Raw genomic sequence first — 14,927 nt, 5'->3', positions numbered from 1 at the left:
AACTATTAAAATCTAATAACTATCTTAAACCTTAACTTAATAAAATTAAAACTCTTTTTTAACGGCCAACAAAATCAATATCGAGCACTCTTCGGGTACCCATTGGACCAACGGAGTATTCCTAGAGTAACCCAAGTCCGTCGTCAATTCTGTGGAAAACCCGATAACCCACCCGTCCGTAAACAAGACAGTAAAATTATCAATAAAACTCATTTAGCTTAAGGATCAAATCAGATTTCTCTAGGTCTTCTATCATTTCCAAACTATAAATTAGCAACATTTTGTTGCTTTATGTAGTTGTAATATATGTATTGGGAGTTTTTCAAAAAAAAAAAAAAGAGTAAACTTCCGTTTTGCTCCATGTGATTTGGTCACTTTAACGGTTTTGCTCCAAACCTTTAAAAATAGTCATTTTGCTCCCTGATGTTTCGGTTTTTTTGTCAGTTTGCTCCCCGCCTCTAACTCCATCCAAATTGTTTGTGTTTCCATTTTGCTCCCCGCAGGGAGCAAACTAGCAACAAAACCAAAACATCAGGGAGTAAAATGGCTATTTTTAAAGGTTTGGGGCAAAACCGTTAAAGTGACCAAACCACATGGAGCAAAACGGAAGTTTACTCAAAAAAAAATTGCATTTTTCACTTTTAATCCAAAGGGTTTTTTATTTTTGCAATTTAACCCCATTGACTTTTTTAGTTTTAACCCAAAGCTTTTCAATCTTTCAATTTAACACCAACACTTTTTTATTTTCAACTTTGGTCCCCCATACTTTTCATCTTTCACAAGTTTTTCGTTTTACGTTTCGTTTGAAATTTTGTGAGTCAACACGCAGCAACGTGTGTGTGGGGTTCAACGTTTTTTCGTCTGTTTTTTTCACATTGAGTTCAATCAGCTATGTCGAAACACATGTTTTCATATGGTTAATACATCACATAACGTTTCGATTAATCCATTCAATGTTTGCGATGTACCGCGCCGCAACGCGCGCGGGTCTTATTGCTATTATAAACCTATAAATTAGCAACTTCTTTATGGATCAATGTGTTGTATTTTTAGCTTTGGGAGTGTTTCAAAAAAAAATTGGAATTTTCCCTTTTAAACCCTAAAGTATCAATCTTTGACAATTTTAGTTTAAGGTTTTAATCTTTCATAATTTAACCCCCTTGATTAATTTGATTTTTCACTTCTACTTCAAAAGTTTCCGTCTTATACAATTTTACCCCTTTGATTAGTTTGGACTCTCACTTCTAATTCAAAAATCTTCATCTTTTACGATTTAACCACTTTGATTTTTTTTACTTTTAACCTAAAGCTTTTCAGCTGTTGCAACTTTGACCCCATATACTTTTCATCTATCGCAAGTTTTGTGTTTAACGTTTCGTTCTAGATTTTCCAAGTCGTGCGTGTGGAGTTCAACATTTTTTCATCTACTTTATCCTGTTTGACAGGCCCATCACAACGCGTCATTTTTCTCCGTTTGATAGGTCTGTTACAATGCGTGAGTCACAGATTGGTTCAGTATGTTTTACACATTATAACCTTATAAAGAAGCAACAAACTTATGCATATCAAAGTTGTACAATTGGCTTTGGGAGATTTTCAAAAAAAATTGGAATTTTCCTTTTTAACCCTAAGGTTTTAATCTTTCACAATTTAAGTTTAAAATTTTAATCTTTGTTTCATTTTTAACCTTAAAGTTTTAATCTTTGACAATTTAAGTTTATAGTTTTAATCTTTGTTAATTTAACCCCTTTGATTAATTTTATTTTTCACTTCTAATTCAAAAGTTTTCATCTTATACAATTTAACCCCTTTGATTAATTTGATTTTTCACTTCTAATTCAAAAGTTTCCATCTTTTGCGATTTAACCACTTTGATTTTTTTTACTTATTTGTTGTAATCTTGCCTTTGAGAGTTTTCCAAAGAAAAAATGGTTATGCATATGGTTGTTGTAACCTTGGCTTTGAGGGTTTTTTTAAAAAAAATGATTTTTTAACTTTTCACTCAAATGTATTTCATGTGGTTATGCATATGATTGTCGTAACCTTGGCTTTGAGGGTTTTAAAAAAAAATGATTTTTTAACTTTTCACTCAAATGTATTTCATAAATTACCTTTAACGCAAAACTATTTGTTTTTTACTTTTAACATAAAACTTTTTATCTTTTACAATCTGTCCTCACAACTTTTTTTACTTTCGACTTTGGTCCTTTATAATTTTTATTTTCCGCAAATTTTTTCGCTTTATGCTTCGTTCAAAAATTTTGTGTCTAAACACATCGAAACGTGCGTCTTTGGTTTAACGTTTTTATGTTTCGTTCTAAATTTTGCGAGTTAACATGACGCAACGTACATGTGTGGGTGAACGTTTTTACATCGTCTATTTTTTCCCGTTTGAAAGGTTCAACATAACATGCGCGTCCTAAATCGACTTAGTTATAACTAAAGAATCCCCGCCACATTGCGGCGGGTCGTAATTCTAGTTATAATTTAATTTGGATCGGCGACCTCATGTTATGATTTTTGAGTAAGGAAAGTGGGGCAAATAATTTGGATTGGCGACCACGCATATGCAACGAGTTATTTCCTTAGCTTGGTTCCCAAGGATAAATCAAACTATAATTACGGTCACCGCCTCATTCCTCCAACTCATCGTATAATAGGTTAAACCAATTTCCCTTCTTTCTCTCTCTCTCTCTCTCTCCCTACCCGTCATTTCCACTGATCCATCCCCCTTTCTGATTCCGATTCATCCATAACCTAGCCAGATTCACGTCGCCGCCTCCTTCAGAACTACTGCCTCCATCCTCCGATCAGGTAACATTTTCTTTTGAAACTAGGGTTTTCCATCCAGTTCGCAATTCATTTGTTTATGGGATGAAATTAGGGTTCTATTGGTTGTTGTTCTAATCGTTCGTAATACTGTATGTATCTAGGTGGACATGAGCTCTCACGCTCCTCGAATTGATAGAAGAGACAATAACAATAATAATAATAACAGGCCCAGGTTTCCTCGTCGTCAAGAATGGATTCCCAGAGGATCATCCACCGTGACAGTTGATGCCAATCCTCCGTCGTCAACTGTTGCTTCAAATTCAGAAGGAAACGCATCGCATAATGGTGTTGTAGGAAATGTTGATATACCACGATCAGGTCCGCACTTGCATTTGCCTAATGGTCAGAGGAGGCATGGACCTCGGGGGGCTGTTAATCAGAATCGAGATAGACGAAGGGAGGCCCCTCGAGGTTCAAATCCAACCGCTGCTGCAGGTGCTTCTTTACCTCAGCTTGTTCAAGAAATTCAAGATAAACTTTTGAAGGGGACGATTGAGTGCATGATATGTTATGATATGGTCAAGCGATCTGCTCCCATTTGGTCTTGCTCCAGCTGTTATTCCATTTTTCATTTGCATTGTATTAAAAAGTGGGCTAGGGCTCCGACTTCTATCGATTTGTCTGCTGAGAAGAATCAAGGGTTTAATTGGCGATGCCCTGGGTGTCAGTCGGTGCAGCTTATGTCCTCTAAGGATATCCGGTATGCTTGTTTTTGTGGAAAGAGGCCGGATCCTCCTTCAGATCCGTATCTCACACCGCATTCTTGTGGGGAACCTTGTGGAAGACCGCTCGAGAAGGAGATTGCTGCTTCAGGTTCGGCTTCTAGTAGAGATAGAGATAGAGATGATCTTTGTCCTCATCGTTGTGTTCTTCAATGCCACCCTGGTCCCTGCCCACCTTGTAAGGCTTTTGCTCCACCAAGAGTATGCCCGTGCGGGAAGGAAGTTATCACTTTAAGATGCTCTGATCAGAAATCGCTTCTTACTTGTGGCCAGCGTTGCGGTAAACCTCTTAAGTGTCTACGCCATCATTGTGATAAGATATGCCATGTGGGTCCTTGTGATTCTTGTGAGATCCTCATTGATGCCTCTTGTTTCTGTAAGAAAAAGACAGAGATAGTTGTTTGTGGTGAGATGACGGTGAAAGGACAAGTGAATGTAGAGGAGGATGGGATCTTTTCATGCAATTCGTCTTGTGGAAAACCTCTTGCTTGTGGTAACCATGTCTGCAAAGAAACATGTCATCCTGGTGTTTGCGGGGACTGTGATTTGTTGCCGGGAAGGATTACATCATGCTATTGTGGTAAGTCGCCTTTACAGGAGGAACGCCATAGTTGTTTGGATCCAATACCGACCTGCTCACAGATATGTAGCAAAACCCTCCCGTGTTGGTTACATGGTTGTAAAGAGACATGCCATCCAGGATCCTGTCCACCGTGTAAGGTGATGGTCAATCAAAAATGTCGTTGTGGGTCAACCTCTCGTTCTGTGGAATGTTTCAACACCACCACTTTCACATGTGACAAACCCTGTGGGCGCAAGAAGAGCTGTGGTAGACACCGTTGCAGTGACAAGTGCTGCCCTCTTTCAAATTCAAACAATGCTGCTACTCAGGATATGGACCCACACTTGTGTTCCAAGCCTTGTGAGAAGAAGCTAAGGTGTGGGCAGCATGACTGTGGGTTATTGTGTCACAGTGGCCATTGCCCGCCTTGCCCCGAGAGGATTTTCACTGACCTGACTTGTGCTTGTGGAAGATCTTCGATTCCACCACCGCTACCTTGCGGTACACCACCGCCCTCTTGTCAATACCCATGTTCGGTTCCTCAACCATGTGGTCATGTTTCATCTCACAGCTGCCACTTTGGGGATTGTCCACCTTGTTCGGTTCCTATACCAAAGGAATGCATTGGGGGACATGTTGTTCTTAGAAACATACCATGTGGTTCGAAAGATATCAGGTGTAATAAACTCTGTGGAAAAACAAGACAGTGTGGAATGCATGCATGTCTAAGGACTTGCCACCCGACCCCATGTGATTCTACGACCGGTGGTGGGTCCACTTCTGTTAAGGCTTCATGCGGTCAGACATGTGGTGCACCACGTAGAGACTGTAGACACACATGTACTTCTCTTTGTCACCCTTATGGCGCATGTCCGGATGTAAGGTGTGAGTTCCCGGTCACAATAGCATGTGGTTGTGGTAGAATTACTGCAACTGTTCCTTGTGATGCTGGCGGCAACAATAGTGCTGACTCTGTTCTTGAGACATCTGCAATTCAGAAATTGCCAGCGCCACTTCAACCAGTTGAATCAAATGGCAAGAAGATCCCACTTGGACAGAGGAAGCTCATGTGTGATGATGAATGCGCGAAAGTGGAACGTAAAAAAGTTCTTGCAGATGCTTTTGGTGTGACCAATTCAAATTTAGAGGCGCTCCATTTCGGTGAGAATCCTGCAGTTTCAGATGTGTTGGGGGACTTATACAGACGCGATTCAAAGTGGGTTTTGGCAGTGGAAGAGAGATGCAAGATGTTGGTTGTTGGTAAGGGTAGAGGTGGTGTGAAGGTGCACGTGTTCTGTCCGATGTTGAAAGAGAAAAGAGACGCAGTGAGGTTAATTGCTGAGAGGTGGAAACTGTCAATAAGCGCTGCTGGTTGGGAGCCGAAACGGTTTATCGTCATTCATGTTACACCAAAATCTAAGGCACCTAGTCGGGTTATTGGAGCGAAAGGGTTGCATCCACATCCACCGAGTTTTGATCCTCTGGTAGACATGGATCCGAGGCTAGTTGTGGCTTTGTTTGATCTGCCAAGTGATGCAGATGTAAGTGCTTTGGTATTGAGGTTTGGCGGGGAATGCGAACTTGTGTGGTTGAATGACAAAAACGCATTGGCGGTGTTCAGTGATCCGGCTAGAGCTGCAACTGCTATGAGGCGATTGGATCATGGGTCTGTGTATTACGGGGCCGCTGTAGTAAACAGTGGCACAACATCATCATCAGCATCATCAACCTCGTTGTCTGGTAATGCTTGGGCTTCCTCAGCCGCAAATCCATGGAAGAAGGCTGTTGTGCAGGAGAGTTCATGGAGTGGTGTTGCAGACCCAGAAACAACAACAGCAGCACCGTCACCATGGATGGTAAACGAAGGTCCGATAATCACGACTGCGGCTGCAAACAGATGGAGCATCCTGGAGTCAGATCATGAATCCGGTCCATCTGCAACAAGTTCTGTTGTACCAAAGCAGGATGATGTTGTGGAGGACTGGGAAAAGGCTTACGAGTAACTAACTATCTATATTTGTTTGTTTTGATGCATTTGTGTTTTTTTTTCTTGATGCTCTCTGCTAAATTGGGAACATTTGGCCAATGGTGATGCTTTGGGTATAGTGGTCTGCATTTGAATTGCAACTTTAGAACCCTCGGTTATTTTGAAAATTATCACTTGTATGATGCTCAAGACAGTTTTATTCAACATTTTATCAATATATATGGTTTTCATTTGAATTGGTTTTGATGGTGGTGGTGGTAGAGAATAGAGATAGACTAGCTGGTTAAGAGAGTGAGCACTGAGTACAGATTCTAAGTATTTTGTATATATGGTAAATTTTAGTAACAAGTTGCAGGATTTGATTTTGCTGATAAATTACCTAACATAAAAAGCTGATGAAATACAAATAAAAAGAGATAAAGTCTCTTTACCTTAATACAATACTACCAAAGGACATATTGATAGTGTTGGGTGTTGCTATTGACAAATATTCCTACTGAATATGTGGGTAGGATTAACACTTTATCTTGAATAAGTCAAAGATCAAATTGTTGTTGTGTCCACAATAGTTAGTATGTTGTGTAAGTACACTTATTATTCAGACTTGAATGTAACTAATAATATGTTTCATAGAATAAAGGAAACATAGGGACAACTCTAGTCATAGATGTATGATAAATCAATTGCTAATGTTATCTTTGAGAATTGCTATTTGATCAAGTTCTAGTTCATAGTGTGTTTTGTACTTCTGTTACTTGTTAATCTTTCTATTTCTTAACAAACTAGCAATACAAATAACACAACCTGATCCACAAATGGTATCATAGTGAGGTCGTTTAACTAATCCATCCGTCACTCATTACTTGATAACTCTTAAAATAAATACACTGGATAATAGGTATTGTACCGACACGATTGGCCTGCTGCACATCTTGAGCTCTTTCTTTCTAACCATGTTATCCCATAGTTCCTTTGGCCTTCCAGTCCTTTACTGAGCATTGGAAAAAATCTTTCATCACAACTATAAATGCTATTTGATCCGGGATCAAAAGAAGGATCAGTTGGTCTATGGTGTCCATTCAAAACTGAAATCCAAACTCAACGCTGTAGATGTTGAGATTTGAGAAAGTGTGGTATGGCCAAAAAAAAATAAGCTTATGGTGTAGAGTGCAACGGATCTTTGATTTTCATATACAAGACTTGCTAGATCTTCACAAAACAATACAACGTAAAACAAGGGTAAACTTATTCTACAAAGGCTCTTGAAAATAAGAAGTGTACCCCCACTAGATTTTCTTAGTAAAGTCTTTAAACAGGCAACATAACGTAACTGATCCAAAAGCATCAGTTAATTAAAATAATGATGAGCAAAATTAATATTTGACCTCTAACCCTAACACTACCGTATAATATTTGTTATAGCTAAAAGTAGTTTGACAACATTGAGACAGACAACTGTGATTACATATTTGACTCAAGACCAAGACAAACCTACCTATGAATCATCCATCAAACTCCAGTATTGTTTATGTTTTCCAAAGATATAACAGCACCAGATCCATTGGAGACTGCAGTATGTGATCGGAAAATATACAACACCCAGAAATGGAGGCATACAAGGTAAACTATACACCATACTTTTCCCATTCGATTTCTTCTTAGGAATGTCCAGAAGATAGAGTCCAACTGCCTCACCAATGACCCTATAATAATAACATGTTTTTGCCCTCCCTTCTCTTGAAACCGCACCCCTGATTCTATATCATTCATTTTTGATGTTTTCAAGCTCTCGTCCAATGATCTTGAAACCGCCTATTCAAAACAAAGAATCCTTGTTATGACCAACCAATTTAAGCAACAGTTGGAAATGTCAACAATGTGTACCTCGATTCTGAATGTTAGCATCGCCTTCTCTGATGATAATGCCTCAACCTGATGTCAAAGTACGTATTTAATATGTAGGAATATTAGTATTCAGTAAGAGAGCAATTGATGAGGAGGATGACCTGGGCTTGTTTCTGAATCAAATGATCCGTCAGCTGGTTAAGCCTGCGCTTCAGTTCAACCTCCACTTCACTTGGATTTTCAATCTCCTTCCGAGTTTCTTCTATGTCCCTTTCAAGTGTCTTCACCTGCATACCAAACATGTATCTTCCTCAGATTCACATAACTGAACCAGTAACTACAGTTTTGGAAAAAGACAAACTGAACCGCCCAGGTTGGTTGGATCCGGCAGAACCAGCCGGTTTTCACGGTTTTATGGTTCGGTTTTGGTGGTTTAGCAGTTTTAGACAAAAAAATAAACGATAATTTTGTATTGATTTTTAGAAAGATGATAAGGATTGTTCATGGAAATAATATATACACGTAACTTTAAATTCCTAAAATGAAAAATAAATAAATAATAAATGTTAAACGGCCAGTTCGGTTTACACAACTGGTTTCAAGTTCCAAACCACCCAACTTTCTTCGGTTTGGACAGTTTGGTCTGTTTCGGCATTTTAAAAACACTCCTATAATATACCATTATCAACAGACCCAATACCTTAATTAAACTCTGGTGCACATACTCAAATAAATTATCTCTTTAAAAACTTGTAAAAAAGAACCGAGTAATCTTATAGGATAACGCCTCACCTTTTCTTGTAGTTGTCCAACTTTATCTGCCACAAAAGCATGCTCAGCCTCCAGTATCTCGTGCTCAAATTCAACTCCTCTTGAAGCCGTCAGCTACATATAGGGTACCATCCAAGTTTGAAACTTTGAATAATAGCTAATTAATTATGCATGCAATTTGATACTTCCAAACAAACTTACTTTACTTCCCCTCGGTCCAGTTTCTTTCTTTGAGGTCAGCTCTGCATGAAAAGGGTGGATAAGATTAGAATTTAACATCAAATATATCATCAAGCTGAAATAAGCATACTGATCATAGAATTAACCGTCACTTAAATCCATGCATGCATTAAAAAAATAAAAATACTGGTGGTTGCCTGTTGCCTACTTCATTTCTTCATGCGTATTGAGGATCATTATAGTAAATAAAATTAACACTTCATGTAAGGAATTACAAATTTAAAAAAAAATGAGCAGGTGCATACTAAAGAAAGGTCTAGACGTTTAAACTTAAAATGAAATGTCTTATCACACATGCGCACTTCTTGCTAATTAGATATGTATGACATCCATCCTTAGCACATACTTGTAAGACCTTACACAGAAAGTAGTTGGTTATAAAAATTACAAGGGTAGCCTAGTCGAGTTTACATTACAATTCAGACATTTGTGGTCTCAAGTCTCATTGCACTCACAGAGCATCATGTAGATGGATTCATTCATATTTGTCATGTCCATTTGATTACAGACTAGTTATATCATTTGCATTGCTTCAATGAATTTGTAAATTGATGGAAATTAACCAAGTTAACAGACAACTATGCGTATAACTCAGCATCGAAAGAAATTGTTCATCAGTCGATAGACCATTACACTCCAAAAAGTGGAGGTCAATGACAACTTCTATTTATACCAGTTAGATAACAATGCGCAAAACAACTAACTCAAAAGTTAAGTATTAACTAGAAGCGAAAATTGAAAAACGCCCTTCTCGATCGTCGGACTCAAGTTACATATCCAATACAGGAAACAGAGACTTATGAAAGCTTGAAAATTTGTTGGTTTTCTGTACCGATACATGAGTTTTCAAAATAAAGAGTAGAGGTGACTAAACGAGAGTGTTGGGACGTGTGGGTTTTTTAGAATCGGGTCAGGCAGATTGGGTGAAAACCGGGATGGATTGGATTTTCCAGCTATTTCCTTTTAACCAATAAAATATATACAGTTATAAAGCAATTTATTAGTCTCATATATAGTGATTAAAGAGTAACATCAATGCACTAATAAATGTAAAAGAAGTATCTAATTTAGTTATGTGTTACTCTCAAGGCCTCAAATGATGCCTTCTTAAAAAAATCAAGTCTAGACATCAAACTACAGAAGTATTCCCCTCAAAATTCAGTAAATGATACGCTGATTGCTCACTGAAACAATAGCATACCACCCCACTAATATCGAGACATCTAACCCACTTTATTAATACAAGATTAGGAGAGGTGAACAAGGTAAAAGATGTATCTAGTAGTGATCTATACATAATTACATACACATGGCATACAGGGAGTGTTGTGGTTTTAAAGTAAATAAAGAGAACTCTAATGACAAGGCAGCCTAAAATGTGTACCTTCATGACTAGCTTCCTTCAACTCGATCTGTCTATGAAGTTCTGCTACCCTTTTAACCTAATACAGTACATCAATGTGTCAATGGATCATGTTGAGTTAAGTTAACATCTTGCACAAGTCACAGATAGAAGAAATTAAACACACACACACAGATGACAAATGATGATGAGGATGAGGATGGCGTGAAGACATTATAAAGGTCAATATTTGAAAATATAGCTCAAACAGTCTATCGTTAACTGAAATTGACATACCTCTACTTCTAGACTCCATTGGGCAGCAGCAAGTGACTTTGCAAGCTCCGCATTTGTAGTCTGCAAAAAGGCACACAATTTCATAAACCTTCTGGTTATAAGTATTTCCAATCTGGCAAACATGAAATTAGCACAAAGAGGATATGGAAAACACTAATACTCACAAAATAAATAAGAAAATAGTAAATTCATTCATGCTGATGTTATTGATACAAAATTACCTCAAGTTTAGCCAGCTTCATTAGCGCTTCCATTCTTGTATTATTATGTTTTTGCTTCTCTAAATCAACAGCATCCATAGTCTCCATCAATGTCATTTGCAGTTGTGAAGCCTGAAGCAAAGCAAAGAATAAATTTACAAGTAACAAACAGACAAAACCACTCAAATACCAAAAAAAGTTATGACCAATAAGACCCTAGAATCACTAAACTAAAAAGTTATCTGCTTGCAGAAGAAAATGTGAATTAAGCAAGGCATAAAATCATGAATAACTGAAGATATTAAACAGAAAATAAGACATTACCTCATGTGCTTGTTGTTTAGCCCTTTCATCAATTATTTTCTCCAAGCTTTGTTTCTCCCCCTCCAATCTAGCAACGAGATTTTCACGATCTTTAATGGCTTCGATGGCTTTAGCAGCAGCTTTCTCAGCAAGAAGGCGCTCCCTCCTCTTCCTCCTCTCCTCCCTTTCACGTTCGCTCTCAGAATCTGAACTTGAACTTGAACTTGAATCTGAATCTGTCTCCACATCCAACTCACCATCACTTGCTGACACTGATTCTGTCTTCTTCGATGAACTAGTTATCGCAACTCCACTGCCAGGCAGCATGCTGCTATCGGACACGATTTTTTCATTCTTCACTTGTAGGTTTAAATCAGGAACAGAATCAGAAGCCGATTGCATTTCATGACCGTTAATCGGAGGAGCAGGCAAGCCCGTGTTTGTCCCATCATTTTCATCTGTCACAACAATTGCATCCTTCCGTACGGTTTCGGTTTCACTAGACAAGTTTTCAGCAACACCTTGCCCTCCAGCACCCGCTTGCATCGAATTAAAACCACCGTGATCTCCATCTCCATCTACTCTTTCAGCGTTCCCTTTATCCCCCAACGTCCTGGAACTCTTATTCACAACAGCCTGGCTCCGTTTGCGGTCCAAAGCTAACAAATTCGAACCGGACCGCACCGGTCTCTTCCCATCTTTCAACAAACCTGATACCTTAGGCAATCCTCCATTGCCCTTATTACTAGGGGCGCTAAGCAGTTGGGTCCAATCACCATCGGTTAAAGTAGATTTAGGGTTTACATTTACCTCACTATCCACTTTTAGACTAACATCATTGCGTGATTGGGATTTGGCAACAAAATCAGTCTGTGATTTCTTCTTCTTCTTGTTGAGCTGGTCTTTCAATGGGGGCAGAATGTTCTTAGGTATAGCAGCATGACTGGAATCACCATCACCATCAGCGGATCGTGATGCCTCGTTCTTGCGAAGCGATTCGGCTGCTTGCTGGTCTATCTGAAAAGTTCAAATTGAATCGATTAGAAATATGAATTGTCGAAGAATTAGGTTAGTTTTGTGTGTATAGAGAGAGAGATGCCTGCTGAAGAAGAGTCTCGGCAACTTTGAGCTTGGAGGAGATCCAACCGGACATTGTGGTGGTTGTTGAATGAATCTCAGATCAATAAGGGGAAATTACAATTTAACAGGTCGGTGGGTGAGACATTGATCAAGATATTCACCATGTCAAATGCAAATGTCTGAGTTTATGTTTGTGATATTAGATTTGGAAACTTAGCTTCTTACGGTTAAGGAAAATAATGCCATTATCATGGGGCATTATTCGATACGTGGCAGTCCAGTATGAGACGTTATTACAAAAATGGCGTAGTGGGAATAATGCCCAAATAATGCCCCTTGCAATCAATTAACAAAAAAAAACAAACAAACTAAATGATTATTGGCTGGTCAAACCAACTTCTTCTCCCATTGGCTACATGCAAGAATGAAATGGCGGTATGCAACGTTTTAATAATAACGCCAAACTCAAATTTCAGAATTTTTTTTTTAAATAACGCCTAGTGTAATGGAGGGGGGCGTTTTAGGGCATTTTTTTTTTCAATTTTTTTTAAAAATCGCGCCCCACTACGGGTGGTCTAAATGATCATTTGATCATTCAGATTCAGATGCTACATCTTAATGGTTTAAAACCTCTGAATGAATAAGACGTAACCTCAAGTCTGAATGGTTAACAGGTAACCTCTGAATGGTAAATCATCACATGTCACATTCTTCTACCTTCTCGTAAAATTCTTAATGGTTCCATTAAGAGGTAGCCTCTTAATGACCATTTAGAGACTACCAAACGTCCCCTTAGAAATATCAAGCAAAAACTCGTGAAAACTTGAAAACTAACTAAAAAAAATCTAAAAAAACATACCATTTTTATTTCTTTTTTTTACAGTTTTTTTATAAATTTTGATTACTTTTTATATATAAAAGAATTCAAAAAAAGTTGTACTGCACATGTGCAATAATACGGAAAAGACTAATGGTTGGAGAAATAAGAGGCTTTATTGATTTAACTTAATGGTGTTTATCATCTAAAAAGGGACACTAGAGGGGTATGTTGGTAAAAAGTGATAGCAATAAGTACAAACATAATCATAAATATCTTTGCACACTATCATATCATCTCTCTCTTCCCGGTTCTCACTTTCTCATTTCTCTTTCTATTTCAAATTCTGAAACATAAGATCAAAGACAATTTTCTAGGGTTTCTTTTAAATTAATTTATTGAAGGTTATAATGATGATTGGAGTGGATAAACAATTCGTACGAATGTCGTTTGGAGAGTAAGTTGCAGGTGGTTTAAGCTTTGATTGAATATGAGATCAACATTTAGGATTTTGTTGTCTCTGAAAAGGCGACAAAAGTTAAGGAGATCGTCGACAAGGTAAGTTCGTGTTCTTTTTTTTGCTGAAAGTGTCAAATGATTCGCAAGAAAGATTATGTTTTTAGGGTTTTTCTAGGTCAAAAATTTTTCAAGGAACATAAAATTGGGGGTTGTTTTATGCAGTTAATATCGTTGATATATCGGTGAGATATCGGTTATATCGGTCATATCGGTCCCCTAGTAATATCGGTGTCAAATATCGGTCAGAATATCGCTACTGATATTATTGTCGATATTGACCGATATAACCGATATATCACCGACATTTGACCGATATATAGGAATGGCAATGGGCCGGCTTTGGGCCGGGTATTGGTAATCCCAGGCCCGTACCCGGTTGTAATTCTTTGTCCCATACCCGACCCGTTACCCGTTGGGTATTTGTCGGGTAATTACCCGTCGGGTATTACGCATACCCGCGGGTATCGGGTATACACGTTAATTTCATAAAAATACCCGTTGGGACAAATGTTCAATTTTTACTTTGATGTTTATATAATTTACTATTTCAGTGACTATAACAAATGAAAATATGATTAATAACTTACATATGATATTCAGACCACATATACCATACTAAATCAAAACGATTACTTAATTAAGTAATTGTATCATGACCACCAAATTGCATAAACAACCACATAATAAAGGGTGATAGCTTCCATATCCAATATACATGCTCAAAAATAAGTTATTTGTTCACTAAGCACCTACCAAATACATATACACACATGGCTATAGAGAAGGTAATAAGTACATGTACTAAGTTTATATATATAGAAATATATAATATGATGTATTCGGGTAAATGGCCCGGGTATCGGGCGGGTATCACTAAATCCCATACCCGTACCCGTACCCGATTTTTTTCTTTTTTTAAGCCCGTACCCGGCCCATACCCATTGGGCTTCGGGTATACTCGGCCCGTATGTTTCGAGTTTCGGGTATACCCGTCGGGCTTGGGCTTTTTTGCCATCCCTACCGATATAACTGATATATCACTGAATTATTATTGTTAAATTGCTATATATGTAAATTTTGCATTATATTAAAATTACCGATATCTCACCGAGATAACCTATATCTCAAATATCGGTCCTTGATCGATATTCGATATTTTACCGCATTAACTGCATAGGGGTTGTTTTAATTCATCGGTTGTGAAAAAAACTTTTGGGGTTGTCTTTCAGGGTTTTTTTATGAACAAAAAATTAGGGTTGTGTAGCACATCGATTGTGTTAGTAGTTTTATTTTGATTTAAGATGATTATTTTAAATTGTTAGCCTGTTTAGTCATTTTAAAAGTTTTTGGAGCTACTTTTAATATGCTATTGTGTGAATGGAGTTTGAAGCTTACTTTTGGAGCTACTGT

At 38.0% G+C, this 14,927-nt stretch overlaps 2 protein-coding genes across 2 annotated transcripts; one reads left to right on the top strand and one right to left on the bottom strand.

The window, feature by feature from the left end:
* Positions 1 to 2,637: 2,637 nt before the first annotated feature.
* LOC110873120 (NF-X1-type zinc finger protein NFXL1) lies at positions 2,638 to 6,339 on the top strand. The gene is made up of 2 exons (XM_022122047.2): positions 2,638 to 2,814; positions 2,934 to 6,339. Exon 2 carries the CDS (start codon positions 2,940 to 2,942, stop codon positions 6,117 to 6,119), a length of 3,180 nt encoding a protein of 1,059 aa, XP_021977739.1. The 5' UTR covers positions 2,638 to 2,814; positions 2,934 to 2,939; the 3' UTR covers positions 6,120 to 6,339.
* A 1,026-nt stretch (positions 6,340 to 7,365) lies between these two features.
* On the bottom strand, positions 7,366 to 12,381 carry LOC110873121 (golgin candidate 2). The gene is made up of 10 exons (XM_022122048.2): positions 12,201 to 12,381; positions 11,123 to 12,118; positions 10,820 to 10,930; positions 10,599 to 10,658; positions 10,344 to 10,401; positions 8,921 to 8,961; positions 8,741 to 8,833; positions 8,110 to 8,235; positions 7,988 to 8,035; positions 7,366 to 7,915 (listed from the first exon to the last, which is right to left on the bottom strand). Exons 1-10 carry the CDS (start codon positions 12,252 to 12,254, stop codon positions 7,613 to 7,615), a joined length of 1,890 nt encoding a protein of 629 aa, XP_021977740.1. The 5' UTR covers positions 12,255 to 12,381; the 3' UTR covers positions 7,366 to 7,612.
* Between the last annotated feature and the right edge of the window lie 2,546 nt (positions 12,382 to 14,927).

The sequence above is a fragment of the Helianthus annuus genome, chromosome 8 (genome assembly GCF_002127325.2).
Source record: "Helianthus annuus cultivar XRQ/B chromosome 8, HanXRQr2.0-SUNRISE, whole genome shotgun sequence".
NCBI classification, from domain to species: Eukaryota; Viridiplantae; Streptophyta; class Magnoliopsida; order Asterales; family Asteraceae; genus Helianthus; species Helianthus annuus.
Note: the sequence above shows the minus strand (reverse complement) of the source record. Positions and strands in the feature narration are given on the sequence as shown.

Excerpts from the sequence above, each read along its gene's own strand:
- LOC110873121 (XM_022122048.2), bottom strand. The coding sequence starts at position 12,254 with ATGTCCGGTTGGATCTCCTCCAAGCTCAAAGTTGCCGAGACTCTTCTT. Across the intron at positions 10,402-10,598 it reads AATGGAGTCTAGAAGTAGAG|GTTAAAAGGGTAGCAGAACT; the intron begins GTATGTCAATTT and ends GTACTGTATTAG. Across the intron at positions 8,962-10,343 it reads GAAGGAAGCTAGTCATGAAG|AGCTGACCTCAAAGAAAGAA; the intron begins GTACACATTTTA and ends CTTTTCATGCAG.
- LOC110873120 (XM_022122047.2), top strand. The coding sequence starts at position 2,940 with ATGAGCTCTCACGCTCCTCGAATTGATAGAAGAGACAATAACAATAAT.